The sequence below is a fragment of the Hyperolius riggenbachi genome, chromosome 1 (assembly GCF_040937935.1).
Source record: "Hyperolius riggenbachi isolate aHypRig1 chromosome 1, aHypRig1.pri, whole genome shotgun sequence".
NCBI classification, from domain to species: domain Eukaryota; kingdom Metazoa; phylum Chordata; class Amphibia; order Anura; family Hyperoliidae; genus Hyperolius; species Hyperolius riggenbachi.
The window spans coordinates 489,835,246-489,855,913 of NC_090646.1; the positions used below are offsets into that span (position 1 = coordinate 489,835,246).

General features: G+C 41.7%; 1 protein-coding gene across 5 annotated transcripts in view; it reads right to left on the bottom strand.

Moving 5' to 3' along the window:
• Positions 1 to 1,428: 1,428 nt before the first annotated feature.
• Positions 1,429 to 20,668, bottom strand: part of C1H22orf15 (chromosome 1 C22orf15 homolog) — a 57,852-nt gene continuing 38,612 nt past the window's right edge. Inside the window, exons 1-6 of one of the 5 annotated variants that reach the window (XM_068242793.1) lie at positions 15,703 to 15,734; positions 15,052 to 15,167; positions 12,680 to 12,766; positions 5,705 to 5,827; positions 4,158 to 4,229; positions 1,445 to 1,838 (exon numbers count right to left, since the gene is read on the bottom strand). In XM_068242793.1, the coding sequence (XP_068098894.1) occupies positions 1,693 to 1,838; positions 4,158 to 4,229; positions 5,705 to 5,827; positions 12,680 to 12,766; positions 15,052 to 15,076 (453 nt within the window). In that variant the 5' untranslated portion in view covers positions 15,077 to 15,167; positions 15,703 to 15,734 and the 3' untranslated portion in view covers positions 1,445 to 1,692. Of the gene's footprint in view, positions 1,839 to 4,157; positions 4,230 to 5,704; positions 5,828 to 12,679; positions 12,767 to 15,051; positions 15,168 to 15,622; positions 15,735 to 20,668 lie in introns of those variants that run through there. The other 4 variants (XM_068242781.1, XM_068242786.1, XM_068242807.1 and 1 more) reach the window with 4 other exon arrangements.

Consider the following 20,668-nt stretch of genomic DNA (forward strand, 5'->3'; position numbering starts at 1 on the left):
GGCCCGCCGCCAAATCGCTCCCGCACGCCGCACAGGTGGAAACAGCCCCATCCACTAACATTAGCTATGCGAATCCGCATGCAGTGCCCGCATGCGGATTCGCCCTAGTGGAAACGAGCCCTTAACTATACTAAGATAGCAGTGGCTGACACTCCAGGTGAGTCCAGCAGGAACAAACCTCTATGAGCAGCGAAGCATTGTGGGACACACATACTACTTATAGTACACGCCTCCAATGAATGTGGCCAGGCAATTTGCATGACAACGTATGCAAATTCCTCAGCAAGCACAAGCTGCAAAACTGACAGAAGGTCTACTTTCCAGAGTCCTGCAGCATGCAGACCTGAATAATAATCAAAAGGCTGCCTGCCTGCGCAGGCAGCTGAGCGGATCGTTACATACCATTTGTAATATTTTGCATACAGAGCCTTTAGACTTTGTACACACTAATGTAAAATGCATGCAAAATTACAAGTTCGTGCTTGATTTTATTTGTGCCTTTGTAAATTTTGCGAAAATGCATATGGTATGCATGCAGCCTAAAGGAAAAGTTTCATCAGACTAAGGACTGAATATATATATTATTTATACTTATCCTCAAACAGAGCTATCAGCAAGGAGTCACTCTGTTTACTTTTGCAGATTAGGTCAATAAGAGTTTACTGTAAGGCCATGTTCATTGTTGGGCATTACATCGCATATTCTGCAAAACCAGGATAGTAATGCACAATGCGACACATACAGTGAAACATACAGCCCACACATGTATGCTTACGGGGTATGCACATTATGCCTACGGATCCGTTGCACTGCACTGCAAATGCACCAATTTGAAGGTGCCATTACAATGCTATGTATCTGCATCTCATTAGCAATTTGATTATATTGTCCAACCTTCCGCAACAACCCACTGAAAACGTAGCTTAAAGATATGTAGAGAAGCTCAGTTTGTCAGCTGGTTGTTAGTAATGTTAGTCAGAGAACAGTTTAGCAACAATGTACAGGCAAGCAGTTTGTACATCTGCCAAGAAGCCTGTTCTGTTCTATGGAGAAGGGATGGAGAAGAAGCAAGAGGTGCCTCACCACAAGGCCTTCAATAGTGTAACAATACTGGTCAGTCATTAGTGATCCATGACAAAGGATCATCGATGACATTGTGCTAGACCTGTACTGATGCAAGATTTTCATGACAATCATCTTTGGCAATGAGAATGTAGCATCTGTACATACTGTAGCTTTACAATTTGCTGCTGATTTGCTAAAACCTCCATGTACATAATTATTATATACATACAATAATAATAGTGTGCACTGAAGTGATTTTTGCAAATGCAGGCTTATGATGCCTTTGCATCTTTTTATGGATAAAAAAAATGACACAATTCTCAAAATATCCATCTAGAATCAACAGTCAAACCTTGTAAGTAAAACTATAGAGAGTTCCTGACTTTTGATTACAAATTCGTGTTTCAATGTTTATTATAATTTGTGAAAGGTAAATCGGAACATTTTTTTTACTTACCATATTTCATACGTTTGAGCTTAGCTGACTTGCATTGTTTTCTATATAAAAAAAGTTTTATTGTAATAAAGTGAAAGCCAGTTAATAACGACAATAAAAAAAAAACAGGAAAGTTGCATTTCTGTTTTTTTCATATAATGCAACTTAACAAATACATATGTTTATGTGTGTCAGGCTGGCCGGACCTTCAGCTGGGAAGCACCTCTTGGTTTTGTAGGAGAAGAAAATGGTGTCTCTTTGACTGCTTTGGGTTTCTTAGCAACAGAGCTCCTCCCCTTGTCCCGCACATTGGGATTGGATAACTTTTGCAGACGCTCTGCCAACAAAACACATATTAATGATTTTATAACACTTTATCTTTTTTGGCACTGTAGAGTAAGCTGATGGGTTCAGTACATACAGTTTACAATAACTAACGCCTACTTGGCTGTACAGCACACCCTGGTATCATTACATAGAAATGGAATAGCAGTATACATACTGCAGTTCTAGATGTAAGGCCTCAAACCCACTAGCAGCCTTTTCTAAGTGCTAGTGATTTGTAAAGATCTTGCTAATGTGCTATGGGTAATTTTTATAAAATAACATACCTCAAGTTGGATCACACACACAGCATCACATTAGCAAAAGCTTCTTAAATCACAAGCAATTAGAAATGACTTTATTGATGTACAGCTAGTGGGTTCCAGGCCTAAGAAGTGTTTACTAGACCCCAAAATTCCAAACTGGATTTGATGGCTCATCTAACTGAAGATTATAAAAAGAAACACGTGATGTATTTACTAAAGTGGCCTTCAGCATGTTGGCACAACTAAAACCCTACGCATAATTAAAAACATTTGTATAATTCAGATGGCTGTCACCGGCAGTTGTTAGTGTGAACGCCGTGTTCCGATCCTGATTTTTACCATCCTTTCAGCTGAACCTGGGAGCAACATGCTGCTTTCAGGCTCACTTACTGCTGTGCTTCTGTGCCCCCCTTCCCCCTGCGGGGGTGAAAACACTAGAAGCTGCCAAAAGCTGTCAAATGCACGCTTGCAGAAAAGCATTTGACCGCTTGCAAAAGCAGTTGCGAATTGACCTTTTGAATTGTAGTACTAGTCCTTACGGTGGTTTTTTTTTGTTGTAGTACCTAACTTTAGCCACTAGATGGTGTAACTGTTTTAGCTTTTCTTTATACTGCGTATTGATAAACCTGTAGAAAATCCTGCTTGGTCTGATGTTTCATTTATATCTATGTTGTACTATAATATTCAGTCCAGTCAAGCCTGTTTGTTTTTTTTCTATTTTGGAACTACTCTCTTTTTAGTTTAAAAGGGAGGTATTGTCATTCTCAATTTTCCCGATACAATATTGGTGAACTATTTGGCAGGAATTTTCTGAATTCATATGGTCATTGTTTTCTGCTGCTATTACCATCATTGTACCTACTCTCTTTTTTCTTTGGGCAGAAGTGTAACACCATTAACCACTTGAGGACCCAGCCTTTACCCCCCCTTAAGGATGAGCGCTGTTTTTTGTGATCTGTGCTGGGTGGGCTGCAGCCCCCAGCACAGATCAGGTGGCATGCAAGCGATCAGATCGCCCCCCTTTTTCCCCCCTATGGGGATGATGTGCAGGTGGGGTCTGATCGCTCCGGTAGGCAGGCATGTTGTGGGGGGGGGGCACCTCAAAGCCCCCCTCCGCGGCGAAATTCCCCCTGGTGATCCGGGCTGCACAGGACGCTATCCGTCCTGTGCAGCCTGTGACAGGATTGGCCGGGGATCACCGATCTGCCTTACGGCGCTGCTGATGTAAACAAAGGAGACATACGTCTCCTGCGTTTACATTTAGTCTGAGACCTGCTCCGTGATCTAACAGGAAACGGCCGCTCGCGCGAGCGGCCTTTCCCGATTAATTAGGGAGGCACCTGGCGACGCAGATCTGCATCGCTGGTCCTCCAGCTACCACTTTGCCGCCGCACGGTATGAGTGTGCGGTCGGCAAGTGGTTAAGGATGAAATAGCTCCTGCCCTTTGAGAGGACATGGATATTAATAACATGTGTTGGGCAGAAAGCATGTCATTGCTGTGATGATAAAAGCACCACTTAAAGGAATGGGATGGACCCATCTTACTGTTAGGGTGCCCAGCTTTTACTAACTTTTTTTATACATTTTGCAAGTTTTGTTCCCCTCTCCCTGGGAAACTGAACATTTCTGCATATATACATACATATATATATATATATATATATATATATATATATACTGTAAGTACTTACAGTTAGCTAAAAAGCATCAAGGAATGTGTGAAAATCATTTATATACAATTACGGAGCACTCCTAACAAACATATGCATCAATAGGCATAATTATAATATATGATTATGTTAGCAACAGTAGGGGCTACTTGGCTAATACATTAATAAAAGGACACATGCTATAATAATGCAGAGAATCAACTATATAGGAAATAGAGTACCTTGTTCTAACAGTGCAATGTATGAGGAATTAATAACCTGGATGTTTATCTCAAACACATTCATTTTCATAGTTTCCCCTGTGATAACCCCTTGGATTATATACAAAACATAAGATATTCCCATGTCCATTCAGGTTCTTTCTAAAATGGAGTATTGATTAGCTTTGATCTCACCTGCTAACTCTGGATGCCGCTTCCACAAGTTCTCCAGCATGGACTCGTAGCGGGCCGGCTCAGTGCCTTCCCCTACAAGTCAGACAGTTCATTAGAGGCTATGTGTAGTTTTGCTTTAAAAATGAATCTGATTTGTATAAATGATCACAAAGTGCAGTTGATACAAACATTAAAATGCATTGTAAAGAACTGCACAAACGCGTATAGCGAAACAGACATGCTTTTTCACTGATGTAAGAGAGGGTTCACACTTACATTTGCATAAAAGCATGCATTTTTTTTACATTTTTTTTTAATGCGCGTGCTTTTTATATGTGCATATTACTTGTGTTGTAATGCCTTTTTTTCCGGCATTTTGCCATATAAGGTTTTTTATCCACTTTCAGAGGACAAGATACAGAAACAGGAAACGCATCATCAGGCATCATTAACCTAAAAACACATGCACAAAAAAAAAGCACATTTAAAAAACGGTGCAAATTAACCACTTGAGGACCGTGGTGTTAAACGCCCCTGGTGACCAGGTCATTTTTAACAAAAAAGGCCACTGCAGCTTTAAGGGCTTGCTGCAGGGCCGCACAACTCAGCACACAAGTGATTTCCCACATTTTCTCCCCACCAACATAGATCTTTATTAATCCGGTCTGATTCCTCCCCAGATTTTTTTTTATATAAATATTTGTATTATTTTTTAATAATTTTTTTTATTTTTTACTTATTTTTTTATTGCCCCCTCCCACCACCAGCCAACCACTGTGATCGGCTGTCATAGGCTTCCCTGACTACATAGGGAGCAGCGCTGTACAGGGTTATTAGATGGTTTCGCCGTCTAAAAGTGTCTGAGCGGAGTTCGCTGCTGGGAGACTGAAGGTGGAGCGGAGCTCCGTCATCATAGCAGAGATGCGTGCGCATCAGCGGGTACGCTCTCCTGCAATCCTCATAGAAAGCGATTGGCGTGGAGTGGTCCTAGGGCTGCCGCACTGCTCACGCCAATTGGTGTGGAGCAGTCGGCAAGCGGTTAATTCCAATTGAAATACACTGAGTGCAATGTCAATATTTTAAATGCAGATTAATTGTAATGTAGAAATCAGTATTGCTTTACAAATCATGGGAGGCCCATAGGATTACATATAGTGTTCGGTTATGTGGAATTTCGCATTGCATGAAAATGCGAACTAACAATCCCTGCCTGAATCATTCTATGGTAGATCAACTTGTGCAGTTAGGGATGCTCCCTGAAGCTTCAGTTAGTGGACAAGTATGGATGAAGTCATATTTATACAGAAATAGTCAAAAGAGCTTACAAAATTTCAGCCATGGAAAACATACATGTACTTTCGCATGCATTTTTCCACACACTACATGCACTTGTAAGCAAACAGATTGATTTACATGGGCTGTCAGTTCTAATGCAAATTCACAGTACTGAAAACCGCATGCAATCTTGTCAAGTGTGAGATCTGTCTGTACTGTAGGCAACACATGGAACAGTAAAACACCTGCATAAGGGGAGAAAAAAGCTGGATATCTTACATGAGTGTACTTACGGATTATTTTGACCAGAATGTAGCACTGTCGTTCTTTTAGGTAATTGGTAGCTATGTCATGAGAGCCCTCCAGATCAGTGAGATTTATTAGGTTTCCCGATTCATCCAAGAGATCTATGGCCACTGTGGAAGACAAACTGGTAAATTTGAGAACATAGGCGATTGATAGTTGGATGCTGGCATTATTTTTTTTTTGTGGTATAAACTTCATCACAGTTTTATTTTTTATTTTGATTTAAACATTTCAAAATAACTCTATGTACAGAGTTTATTACTGAACTGTTAACCTAAATAGTAGAGTTTGAAACAAAAAAAGGAGCTGTGCTAGAATGTGTCTGAGGTTCTGCTTACTCTAAACCAAGGGTGTCAAACTCAAATACAAAGTGGGCCGAAATTGTACACTGGGACCTAGTCGTGGGCCAACCTCAATGTCTACTGGCCTCCTCCCTTATAAAGTTCTCTGGTTTCTAATGGCCCTCCTCCGACCCCTACACAGTTGTCTGGTGTCTAGTGGTCCTCCTGCCCCTATACAGATCCTTAGTGGCCCCCACCTTCCCCTATACAGTTCCATAGTGTTTAGCGCTTTCCCCTTAACTCCCCCATATGGCTTCCATGGTGTTCTAGGGCTTCACCTCCAACATAGCTTCTCTGCTGGTCTAGAGTGGGCCTAACATAATGCAAAGTGGAGAAACCACTTGAGGGCTAAATTTAATGGCTTGGAGGGCCAGATTTGGCACACGGCTGGAGTTTGCTCTTAACCCATCCAATCTGCAACGAGCACTCACCATAACTCACAACTGCCCGGAAGCTGAATTTTAAAGAGCTATGTCTATGAAGGGTCACAACAGAAGTAAGTAAAACCTACATATTTAAAGAAGCACTGTACTGACATATAGAATGCAGTGAAGTATTCAGGATGCACACTTTTACACTAAATATCCTGGTTTTAGCTTCAGAAACACTTGGACTCAGACACACTTTAAGCGCTTTTCTGAGCGTTTGCATTTAATCAGCGCTTTCTGAACGCTTTTTAAAAATTGCTCCCATTCACTTGCATTAAAATCGCTTATGTTTTTATGCATCAGCGATTTTACGCGATTGTAGTGATTTTTATGCGATTTTAATGTAAGTGAATGGGAGACATTTTTAAAAAGCGCTCACAGAAGCACAAACGCTCAGAAAAGCGCTTATAGTGTGTCTGAGCCCTAAATGTATATTTTTATATTGGTATGTAGCCCTGCCCTTCTGGATATGCTTAGTCTTGACTGTTTTGCTATATGGAATTCTCCTCCTACAGCATTCTGGGAAACCAAGTATATTTTGTACTGGCTTCGGAACTCTCTGAAAACGAACATTCCCCAGAGATGCACCTGACAGGACCAACAATGTCCCCACCTGTGATAAATTTCAGAATGTAAATCAGGATGAGGAACGATTTTACTAAGGGCAAAGACTGACTAAATAAGTCTACTGTAAAAAATAAGCAATTTTATGAATTCGTTATTTTCACTCCAGTTCCTCTTTAACGTCTATTTAAACTATCTGGCTTTCAGAGACTGAGCAAAATAAATCGTACATATGTTAAACTTTAAAATATGTCTTTAAGAAGTAAGGTGTCTTATTTTGGTGACTCTGCTGCAGCAACATGTCATTAACTTACAGGTATTTGCATCCGTTTGTAGAAATTTGACCTCTAGTTTCCAAGCAACTGAAGATTGCCATTGTTTTTAAGAAGCAAAACTGTCACTGACAACAATCACTATTAATACAAGTCTAGCTATGAATCTCAGCTGCTGGAGATATGTGACAGCAGGAGAGTCACCCATGTGACCTGACCATAACCATAGCTTACTATGCATCAATTTCAATTCAACTAACAGATTACAGAGGAATTCTTATAGGCCCCTAGAAAGTTTCCTATACACATTCTTGAGACCCTTTCATAAGGCTTACTTTAAAACTGTAAAAATAAAAAAAATAAAAAGCTGGAAGATATGTTTAAATAGTTGTGAACACCTTGATGGCATCATTAGCCTAGCCCTACTGCACTATCAAGCAGCAGGGCAGCAGTGAGGGGTATTTTGCTGCCTCCTGTACCAGCTGTCATCTAGACACATGGCAATATGTCCAATGGTCACTGTGTGGCAAACAAGTAGAATGACAGTATGCCGCCCTAAAACAGGAAGGGCAACCAACTGACTTCTGCTGGAAAATACAATAAGCACACAAAGTGCAACGATAGCTTTATTATTATGATTATTATTTAGTATTTATATAGATCCGAAATCTTCTGCAGCGCTGTACAGAGTATATTATCTTGTCGCTACGCTAACTGTCCCTCAGTGGAGCTCCCAATCTAATCCCTACCATAGTCATATGTCTATATCATGTGTATGTATCATAGTCCAGAGCCAATTAAGGGGGAAGCCAATTAACTTACCTGTATGTTTTTGGGATGCGGGAGGAAACCGGAGTGCCTAGAGGAAACTCACCCAGACACGGGGAGAACATACAAACTCCGTGCAGATAGTGCCCTGGCTGAGATTCAAACCGGAAACCCAGCACTACAAGGCAAGAGCACTAACCACTACGCCGCTGTGCTGCATAGCGTTCCTGTTTAACCTGACCAGCTAACTATCAACCCTAAACTTCCTCCAGCATGTTGTAATCAGAATTATGCTTGCAGCTGCACTAGATCAGTGGTAGGAATGGTCAATGAGATGCAAATAATTCTGAGTTGATGCAGGATTATGCAAATTTTGTATGCAACTTGAAGTTGAACCCCACTGAATGCCCCCTTGTCAGGATCTGATGGGTCCATTTTCAAGCTGCATACATTTTAAATACATAATTAGCATCATCCTGCATCAACTGGGAATGATTTGCATCTTATTGACCATCCCTAGTCGTAGTCAATGGGAATGTTCACAAATCAATATGTTGTGATGGCAGAAATGCAGTGGTAGAAATGAAAAAGTTTACACATTGGGCTCTATTCATAAAACATTTGCGGGGGAAAAAATCTTGGAGGGAAAACACTGCATCGGTATTTTAGACTTTTGTGTGCTAATTCATAAAAATGTTTACACTTGCGATAAAAGGTCGGGGAATTCCAACACTAAACTAGCGGTGCTGCTGAGTTGATACATTTTCTCTGTGCAGAGACAGGGTTACTATAAAGGAGGCAGCCCCAGCATCCCTTTACATGTACATTTTTTTTAAAACTGCCTCTCCTTGCCCTGAATCTTCTCTGAATCTGTCTAATAGTCTTTCTAAACAATCTATTTAATTGCCACAGCTTAGAAGAACTTTAAGAAATGTTACACATGCAGGCTTTCTGATGTGAAATTTATCTGAAAACAGGTACCCAAGGGGTTAAAAAACACAGCCTTGGTATTCCTGGATGCATGTTTTGCTCTGCTCTCACTGCAGCTGCCTGGGAGGTCTGTCTCCATTAGCTTGGCTGTTATCTGCTGGCTTATCGCATTATCTAAATAGCCGGGATTCTCCGTTCACATTCCGCCTGTTCTAATCTTTATGAATTGACATTATGCTGGGCATACACGGTTAGATTTGTCTTATCAATCGAGCCGCTGATGGCTCGATTGATAATTTCCAACGCGTCCGATACCCCGACAGATCGATTCCGCGCTCGATACCGGCGGGCAGAACAAAAGAATAAACGAGCGGAAGATAAGAAGCCGCCCACGGGGACGAGCGGGAATCGATCCGGGCGCCCGCGGGATGCGCCGGAATCTATCGCGCGGCTCGATTACACGGTACAAGCGTACCATGTATTCCCAGCATTAGTGACGTGTTGTGTTAATCACCGCATAAGGCGGTAATTTCCCGCACTGCTCAGGAATTGTAGCTTTTCATGCGGAAACAGCTTTTATGAATGAACACTTTGCTAAATGGTCGGTAAAGTCAGCTGTTTTGAGCATTACCGCATGCGGGAATGCTTTATGAATAGAGGCCATTGTGTAAACTGTCTTCAGTTGTATATTTCTTCCCCAAAGAACAACCGATAATAGCACGGCCAGATGGTGCCTGACATCCAACAGGTACATGACTCCCGTTTATACGTATCCAAACGAACAAAGAAGGACATAGCACTCCAGGGCCGGTGCTGCCATTAAGACAAAAGGGGCAATTCTGCCGTGCCCCACGCACTGCCAGACCACTCCAGTGTCTCCTGCCGCCTTGTGCTCTCCGGGGCCCCTGCATGATTCGTGGTTTCCATTCTTCATTCCCGGTGCTGCCTGCCTCTTCTCAGTGACCTGGCGCCTGTTTGTGTAATGACATGTGAGTCATGCACCAGGTCACTGAGAAGAGGCAGGCAGCGCCGGGAGCATAGACACAGTAGCGCGTTGGTAGAGGTGAATTATAATTCTGCAGTGGCCCCTGGGACTGGAGCACAAAGTGGTGGAAGACTTTGGGAGGGCCTGGCCATAAATCATGCAGCTGAGCATGGCTCGAGGGCCCTGGGGGCTGAATTTGCTGGGGGGAGGCATATTACCTTTGCCCATGGGTCCTATCTTTCCTTGATCTGGCAGCGCTTAGCAGATAATACACAACATGTTTCATGCTCAGCCCATCCTCAGGTGCCTTCTTCTAAACAGTAATTCAAGTAGTCTGAAAGTCAGCACTACTGCTTTGCTCTAAAAGAATCCTCACAGCTTTAAAGCTACTATCTCAGAATTTTTTTTAGCAGAATATCACTGAAATGGTTAAACAAAGCACTTTGTACTGCCATACAGCTTCAAATCCACATTCAAACTGGAGATAACAGTATTTTTGTTTATATTCCGATGTTGATACATTTGTCTTGTATACAACAATTAAAAAACACTTTCTGAGAAGCCGTCTCTGCTTCAGGCACACACACAGTTCAGAACAACTGATTAGAAGATTTTAATATATAATAAAAAGCAGTTGGAATAAAAAGCAATGGGATCTTTCAGGGCAAGAAAAACTACACTTTGTAATTTGTAAACAGACAATATTACTTGTGCACAAAAGCAAATATGATAACTATGAATAATAAAAAGTAGAAAAACACATTTTTATTGAATGTTATGTCAGAGTTTCAGACCACTTTAAGTCCTCAGAGCCAGTAACAACCATATACAAAAAAAAGACACTAGAAAGTTTAGTTTTCTTTGATAAAAGCTTGGCAGGACTATAATACTGTAAACACATACTTTATTATTCTGCAATATTAAAAAAAAAGCCTAATAACAAAAATCACATAAATGTTTAACATTATATTAGAACACTCAAAGCTCAATAACTGAAAGTATTTTTGGTTCTAGAAGACATTAGTAACAATGCATCTTACAGATGCTTTCATATATACCTGAAAGGGCTGGTGCCCACCTAATAGAGCACTTCTTTGAAAAGCTCTTGGCTAATGTATTTATATGGGATGGATCACACCAGAGCAATGTGATTTTTTTCCCAAACGCAAACGCGGTTCCTGCAGCATTTCTGAGGCGATTCAGCCTCAATGTTAAAGGGAACCATAGATGAAATGAAATAGCTTTTATACATACCTGGGGCTTCCTCTAGCCCCATACGCTCTAATCGATCCCACGCCGCTGTCCTCCGCTGCCCGCAGCTATGAGAACCGGCTCCCCACTCCGTCAGTCGGAGCCAGTCTAAGCTTAAAGGAAGTGCACTGTTTGCGTATCTCTGCAGCAGCCGCTGGAGAGATACGTAGAGGGCACACTTCTCCAGCGTAGCTGGCTCCGATGACGTCAGTGACGGGAGCCGGTTCTCGTAGATGCAGGTAGGCGTGGGATCGATAAGAGCGGATGGGGCTGGAGGAAGCCCCAGGTATGTATAACATCTTTTTCATTTCCCAGTCTAGGTTCATCTCCTGTTCCCTTTAAGTATAGGAAAGTGGAAAATCGCTCTAAAAAGGGCTAGACCAGAGCGACTTTCCAGGCATTTTTTTTTTTTTTACAAAAGCTGTACGTTTCCAGCTCTACTGTGTAAAAAATTTAGCATTTCTACACTAAAACGCTCCGAAAATTGCTAGGTATAACTAGAAAATCGCTAGGCACATGCCTAGAATCGCTTAGAAAAATCACTAAAAACGCTTAATGTTTGCGATTACGCTAGCAGTTTGAGGTGTTCACCAGCCCTCATATAAGACAAAAAGTACACTGCTTACAGGATACCCGAAGTGACATGTGACACGATGAGATAGACATGGGTATGTACAGTGCCTAGCTCACAAAAAACTATGCTGTGTTCCTTTTTTTTCTTTCTCTGCCTGAAATAGTTAAATATCAGGTATGTAAGTGGCTGACTCAGTCCTGACTCAGACAGGAAGTGACTACAGTGTGACCCTCACTGATAAGAAATTCTAACTATAAAACACTTTCCTAGCAGCAAATGGCTTCTGAGAGCAAGAAAGAGATAACAAGGGGAATTTCTTATCAGTGAGAGTCAGGACTGAGTCAGCCACTTACATACCTGATATTTAACACTTTCAGGCAGAGAAAGAAAAAAGGAACACAGCATAGTTATTTGTGTGCTAGGCACTGTACATACACATGTCTATCTCATCATGTCACATATCACTTCGGGTATCATTTAACTCCCAGGCTCCAATTAGCCCATAAACTTTGAACAATGCTGGGGACTCATTTTTCACTGTGCTGTGCATATAATAAGGCTGTTTAGGTATAATTACACTGTGCGGTGCTGTCAGCTCTGACACACTCCACATGGTGTGTTCCCTGCATGGAAAATCCATAGACTTCCACATGAATTTGCATAACTTTGCTGTGCATCAGTGCGTGGCCGGGAGCATTTTGAAAAAGAACATAAGCATTTCCCAGTCTTGTATTGTGCTGCAGCGCAAATCTGTCAATTGAAACTTCACGAGTCATATCAGAAAACGCATTTGCTTTGTAATGCGTTTATATCTCCACCTTCACCATTGTCCTCGGGTCCATCACTCACCTTCATTTCCACATTGACATTTCTGCCTCAGGATGTCTACTAGGTTTACCACTTTAGAGTTAGGATTCAGTATAATCTGATTATCGGCTGAAAAGGATGGAAAACACGCAGTTAGCCCGCTAACTGCCATAACTGCAACACAGAAGATCAAGCGTGATAGAGATAGACAGAAATGATTATCTTTTGCTTCTAAAATGCCAATATATTAGGCAGTGCTGGATAACAAAAAGCGTGCAGACTACATGCATGTTAGTATTATTAATTTTATTATTGATACACTTTATTTATAAAGTGTTACTATATTATGCAGCGCTGTATAATAGATGGGGAGACATTACAGCAGTAAACAATGTTACACAGGGACATTATAGTGTTCAGCAATGGTACACAATATAGTGATATAGGGATAAATATAGCAGTAGAGTCAATGGGCTTGATTCACAAAAGAGTGTTAACTGATAGCATGGCCGTGCTATGTAGTTAACACGCGAAGTGGCGTGCTGCACAAAGAGCGTGCAAAGATTTACGCACGCGTGCTAAACAAAGGTTAATGTTATCGTGCACAAACGTTAGCACGCGGGCGTAAGACTTTGCGCGAGCAGAGCTGCACGCGCATCACCTCGCGTGTTAACTACATAGCACGGCCGTGCTATCAGTTAACACTCTTTTGTGAATCAAGCCCAATGAGTCCACATGGTGGCGGAGAAGCAAACATGGGGGGGGGGGGAGAACCCTGCCAGATAGGCTTACAATCTAAGGGGTGGGGAGAAGGCACACGTAAGGCAGGTTGTGGTATAAGTCCTATAAAGATGTCTGGTAAGCAATGCTGATAAGATGGGTCTTTAATGCCTAGTACACACCATACAATTTTCTGTTAGATTTCACCATACAATTTTCTGTAAAGGTGCATACACACGCACTACTTTCGCCAACAACGGGTCCGTCAGACCCTCCTGCTGGGCGGACGTTCAGCCGACAGTAGCGCATGTGTACGCGCTGTCGGCAGACTGATAAGGCTGTTTCTGAACGATCCGCTGAGCGTGTGTACACACATCGGGTATGTGTACGATCCGTCGTTCAGCTGATAAGACTGGATTTGAACGTTCCGCCAAGCGGATCCGTCAAACTCCGTCTTATCAGCTGAACGTCCGATCGTACACACGCCCGATTTGACAACCAAACGACCGGACGTTCAAACGTCCAAATGACAGGTCGTTTGGAAAATCCGACGTGTATACGAGCCTTTAGATGGCTCGATAGATAATATCCGACATGTCCGATCTCCCGCCCGATCGTTTCCGCGCTCGATTCCTCATTAAGAACAATGGAAAAAGATAGGAAAAACGAGCGGAAGATAAGGGAATCGCCTGCGGAATCGAGCGGGGAATCGATCGGGCGGGAGAATTGAGCGGCAAAATCGAGCCGTGTATGCCTAGCATAACAGAAAATGTAACACAATTGTATGGTGTGTACCTAACATAAGGCCTGCTAGAATGAGTTTAAAGGGAACCTAAACTGAGAGGTATATGGATGTTTCCTTTTAAACAATACCAGTTGCCTGGCAGTCCTGTTGATCTCTTTGGCTGCAGTAGTGGATGGATCACAGACCTGAAACAATAATGCAGCTAATCCAGTCTGACTTCAGTCAGAGCATCTGCTCTGCATTCTTGTTCAGGGGCTGTGGCTAAAAGTATTAGAGATATAGGATCAGCAGGAGAGTCAGGCAACTAGTAGCATTTTAAAAGGAAAAATCCATATCCTTCTCAGTTTAGGTTCCCTTTAAGGTGTAGGGGCGAGCCTGATGAGGGAAGAGAGTTCCATAGAATAGGGGCTGCCCTGGGGAAGTCCTGAAGACTCATGAGGGAAAACAGCAGGGCTGAACAGGAACAAGACAAAATACAATTCTAATGGTATGAGTATTGTAAGATTATATTATTTATTAACATTTCATCAATTCTTGCTATGTTCTGAAATGACCCAGGCACCTAAGAGCAAGCAATTTTCAATACATTCTGTACATGAGTATAGGATCACTGCAAAACAGATTTTCAGTAGTTGTACAAAGCGTTTTTGCAGGGCTTTTACTACCAAACCTATGGAAATCGCAAATTGCTATGGAAATCACAATCGCTGTACAAATCTTATGCATTGAATTAAAAACCGCTGGAAGTCTCTCCAAAAACACATCAAAATTACTTCCAAAAGCACTCAGTGATTGCGATTTGTGATTTTTACTGGGTCCAGGCTCTACATGAATTACTGCGGGTATGAATCCTGAGATGTTATAGCAAATACTAACCTGCCTGTGTGTGAGCATCTGAGATTAACAATTCTATCCACAACACAATAACGCCATTGAGAAACATACATACCTCCATACTTCACAGTGATGAACATCCTGTATACAGTCTCTGATAGACAGCAGGCCTGCAGACTTCAACACCTAGAGGTTGCTAGTGTGGAAACCCTCTGTCTTCTCTGCCCTGGTCTGTGTGGAAGAGAGTGGACATGACAGAAATGTTACTTGTGAGGAAAAGCACTGCTGCTGTCTGTAGCTGCCTCAGCAGAGTGCAGCCTTTTGTCTGGTATCCAAGAGGCAACAAAAACTTGTGCCAAGAAGCCTTTCTAATTATCCCTCTTGGAGTTTAACAATGACACAAAAGTAGGCGGGAGAGGTCCTCTCACTAAATCTATGACAGCTTCCTGCACTGGAATGTATGTAACTGCACCAACTCATTCATTATTGTGTCTTATGTAGTTGTGTAATACCAGTAAAACAGGTTGTGCACACAGTCTGTTAGGAGGTATCTGTGTGTTTGCATTGCTTTCAGCTTCCCCCTTTTTTGGAAGAAATTCTATCTTTTCCTTTTTCTCCCCAAACTTCCCTCTTTTTAGTATGATGTACAGATCTGTAATAATAAATACTAAAAAAAAAATAGTCACATATTGTGCTGATTCTTAATGACCATGATGATGGAAGTCACTGATGATGGAAGTTGGTACCAATGTGAGCTGAAACATACGCATGAAATCTTCTAATATGCCTCACTGGAGGTGTAAAGTGGGTGTGTCCTTTGCTGAAGTATGTTCATGTGTCTTGCTTTCTCACCTCAGCATGCTGGAAGGTACACATGAATGTGAGGGGCAGTCCCCACACAATCGTTCTCTTGTCAGAGACCTGGTTGGACCAGAGGCCTATAGAACAGAAATTGATTATGTTATGAAAAGTGCATAGTTGCTCATCTTCAGTGACAACTATGTCTCGGGATAATTTGCAGATGTAGAGATGCCATTTGCTGCTCACCGTGCTGCTGAGTAACCAGGGGCCATGCATACTTTATTACTTACAGTGGCATCAAACATTCTTCTTGCCTATCTGCCACTAAACATGATCACTAAGCATTTCCATTCCTGCTTAATGCAGCTTAGCACCTTTATCTCTGGGGTCACTGCACCATGGTGCTGTTCTATCATGAATGCATTATAGGTCTTGTGGTGCTCTGTCAACCAATGTCACAGAAAAAGAACAGTTCTGCATAAACAATTACAGGAACAGAGTAGGTATAGTCAATGAGATGTTGGTAATTCCTAGTTTATGCAAATTCTATTCAAATATTCAGCTTAGAATTGGACCAACCTAGTGCGGCAGTTACTCCAGTCCCTACAATTTCTGGCTCTTATCAATCCAGAACTTACATTTTAGTTGGAATTTGTGCTCACCAGGGTAACTGGGTACAGAGCCATGCAGAGAATATTTAAAGAGTAGGTGCTCTTATGTATAAAAAAGGGGTGAGAAATTGGCATGCTGCTATACTGCTGCAATGGCTTGTGGGTAAAGCTGGTGTCCAGATTTAAAGAGAAACCGTTACCAAGAATTGAACTTCATCCCAGTCAGTAGCTGATACCCCCTTTACCATGAGAAATCCTTTCCTTTTCTCAAATGCATCATCAGGGGGGTCTGTGTGGCTAAAATCAGGGGTCCCCAATCTTTTTTGGTCAAGGGCCGAGGTCAACATACTTCAGACTGCTGGGGGCTGGAACATACATAAAATGATGTTGAAAAACATTACATTGAATCTACGTATGGATTTCCCCCCCCCAATCTTGCCCGGAGGAGACCTCCCAGCAGCAGCCATTCAGTCATGCAGCGCCCGAAGAACGTCTTTGTGCACCAGACAGTGAAGCATGCCCAGGTGACAGCTTGTCATTCAGTTGGAAGGCAATGTCACCTGATGAACCTGATTGGAAGCCAGCGAATTACTGCTCGCTGGCTTCTACAGTATGTGGATGGGTGGTGCCAGCATTGCTATTCTGTATGTGGGCCACCGATATTTAAAGGTGCAGTGGGCCACATCTATAAGTTATACATTTCGTGTTTGGGGGGCCAGTGAAAAAGCCTCAGGGGGCCCGCATTCGGCCCGCGGGCCTTAGTTTGAGGACCACTGGATAATATTGTGGTGAAACCCCTCCCACAGTGTGATGTCAGGACCATGGTCCTGACAGTTTCCTGTCTGAGAGGGGTTTCACCACAATATTAGCCAGCTGTTTACAGCTGTTTCCAACTGCCAAAAAGGCAAGCAGCTTCTCCTTCCACTGACATCACCCGCTAGCAGTAAAACTGTCACCATGTGATAAATGTCAGAATGTAAATAAGGAAGAGGAAAGATTTTAGAACAGGCAAACAATGACTAAATCATTAATACATAATTATTGTAAAAATGAAGCACTTTTTATTACATTATTTTCACTGGAGTTCCTCTTTAAGCAGATGGAGTCTGACAAGAATCATGGAGATTCCTATGTAGAAGTTCTGAAATGCAAAATTATCATATTTTTTTTCCTTTTTTCCAATTACTGCAATGGCGAAAGTGTGTGATAACTATGTGCATAGTTCATTAAACGGAGACTGAAATTAAGGGAAAATAAATTTTAAAAACTCTGTGATTCTAATCTGAATCCACCAGAACATAAATGAACAACATCACTTACATGGCCTCCCTGTATTTTCCAATACCTTAACACATGAAACACAAATCCAATGGAGTACTTTAATAGGGCTCAGAGGAGACTTAAACTTGTCATAATCAAATTATTATGGTAAGTTTTGAGATTAAAAATAATAAATTATATACAGTATAAAGAAAAAAAATCAATAATTTATTAAAGTTAAATAAAACCCTCAAGGAATGTTTGAAAAGCATTTCTACACTGTAAAAGAGTACTCCTAACAAATATATCGGTATATGTAGGGGTACTTAAGATGATGTTACGCACAATAGGGTAAACTTAGCTAACAAGTCATTAGTAAAAGGATTCATGCTATAGCAATGTTGAGAAACACTGATCTAATAAAGTGTAACTAGAGTAGTGTAAGCTACACTGAGGCTTACTGGGTTTCCAAGTGACTTCATGTAATATTTGACCAGCTTCTTCCTTCACCTTAGGTCTGGCGCTGCAGGTAGAAGTAGACGTAGAGTGTATTTGACAATTCAAAACTCTCTTAGCCTATTAGACGTGACGTTTGGAAAATTGCTTTGCATTATGGGAGGGGCACCCTTCTATTAAATACATTCAACGCTTAGAGTGAGATCTGTGACTGTAGTGAGTTATACATCATGATCAGCTTAGCGACACTCACTTTCCTGGGCTTTCTAATAACAGGTAATAACAAGCTTATTACAACACTTGCATGTAGACTGTTAATTTTCAGTTACAATAGCGTGTTTATTTTCCTCTCCAGGCTGCCAGGGTCAGCACTCATTGACTCAGGATCCTGTTATAACAACATCTGTAGGACAAAATGTCAGAGTTCCTTGTACTCTGGGAGGAGGAATGACAGTTGCAAACGGTGTAGGATTTTTACAGCAGAAGGAAATAAGTACACCCAGCTTCATCATGAGATATTGGAGTGAGTCCCTCAAGAAGAGAGGAGATGGAGTACCAGCCCGATTTGAGGTGTCCGGCACCGGTAGTACTGGGTATATGGACATCACTGGGGTTCAGGCGGAGGATGATGCTGTTTATCATTGTTATACTTGGACAGGAAGCCAGTGACACAGTGACAGCTCTGTATAGAGAAGTGCAACAACTACCGCCAGAAGAGGAATGAAACATTTCACTCACATCACCTGTACTTCATTTGAGAACCAATGTGAAATATTATAATTTGCTGCTACCATGTCAATATAACACAGTGTGAGAAGGAGTTAATTAGCAGAAGCCCTTGCTCGCCTATCTTCCATTGTATAAAATGTAAAAATGATCATAATTTGTATAGTTGAATTAGAGTGTGCTGAGCGTTCCATCCTCATTGAACTCTTCTGCTCCATACAGTTTTCTGCCAGCAGTGCCAGATCCTCCTCTGTGTAGATTCAGTCATGTCTCGCCATGCAGCTGTGTCTGGAAATAGAGGAGAAGCCGGTGGAAGCCTGTTCGTTGTGCAGAAGAGTTATGAGAGAACTGACCTTCCTGCAGACCCTCATCCAGCTAGATAGAAACTACAAGCAACACACAGCACAGACTTCTTTCAACAGACAGGGCCTATACTGCCATCCAGGTTGCTGAAGACAACATTGTCCCAGAGAACTCCAAAGACTTCAGGATAAAATATTTCATCCTCCTGTGTGTGTTATTGACTCTAACCTTTATACACAGGGACAAAGTGTATTGGGTCACAGAAGCCCGCTGAACACGTTACCTTAAGTGGGATGGATTACGTGATCACTCTAAATGTGTGGCATTTGAATAACACTATATACCCCTCAGTCTTGGGATCGGGCACCCCATCAGGCATGGGTATTGGACAAAAGAGCCTCTGTGCCAACCAGTAGCAGGGGAAGAGCCACACCCCCTGTGCTGTGGGGACAAAGTTCTTGAAGCAAAGAAGGACTATGTTGTCCCTTCATTGTCAGCCCACACTCCACCTGCTGGTGATCATAAGGCTCTTCAAGCAGAAGGGCATGCTGCTATATACTGGTATATATATTTTTCTTTTTCCTATATCTGAACAGTAGGGCAGTTTATTTTAAATTATTTTATATTTACAAAAAAAACACAACTCTGCTCCGCCTCTTAGGTTTAGTCTTCACTCAGTCTACAGTATAATTCACACATTAGCAGTGCCACTAAAACTTATAAGAATCATTGAGTAGTTAAAGCAATGGTAATTTATGTGCTAATTATGCATAACACTAATTTATGCTCATAATTTACAACAAAATTAAAACAAAACTTTGTTTTTACTATTACAATTTTTCATTTGGATCTAGAATGGGGGCAACAAAATCATTAAACTAGGTGGAATTAATGGCACTAGAAAGGTTTGCAGAATCTTTAGGGGCTATGTTAAGGTGACATTTAAGGACCTCTCATTTTTGGGGGTTAAGTACCAAATGAAAGAGTGCTTGCAGACCTTAAAGTAAACCTGAAATGGGGCAAGAAAAAAAATATACATACCTGGAGTTTAATCCAGCCCTTGCCATCCTCCTCCGCCACCTGGATTGTCCGCAGTTGTCCCCGGAAAGTCCTCCGGGGCTAACTGCAAATTATCTCGCAAATACCTTCTGTTTCAAGAAGGCAAACTACACTGAGTGTTCTATATAGAATCAGTCATTAACTGTGGATGAAAGTAGCATTTAGTGGCGAGTCCATCTGCATTGGCCAAGGAGATGGTACTGGAATGTTTGTTTAGTTACCTCCCATTGAAACATATAAAAAAAACTGCCTGGAGAAATCAAGCATATTTCATTAGTCATTACTGATATGAGCTTGCATGTCAGGTGAAGGAACAGTGCAGATGGCAGCCATTACCTCTCCTGTAAAAGCACAGGTGTGCATAAAGATGAGACACTTTTCTCATTCCATCAACCAAAAGAATGTTTGCTAATGATGAAGTCATTTTTTCAGGATGATAATGCATCTTGCCTCTGAGCAAAGAACATTTAATCTTTTCTTCATGAAAGACCGATATCAGCTCAATGAAATCATGTC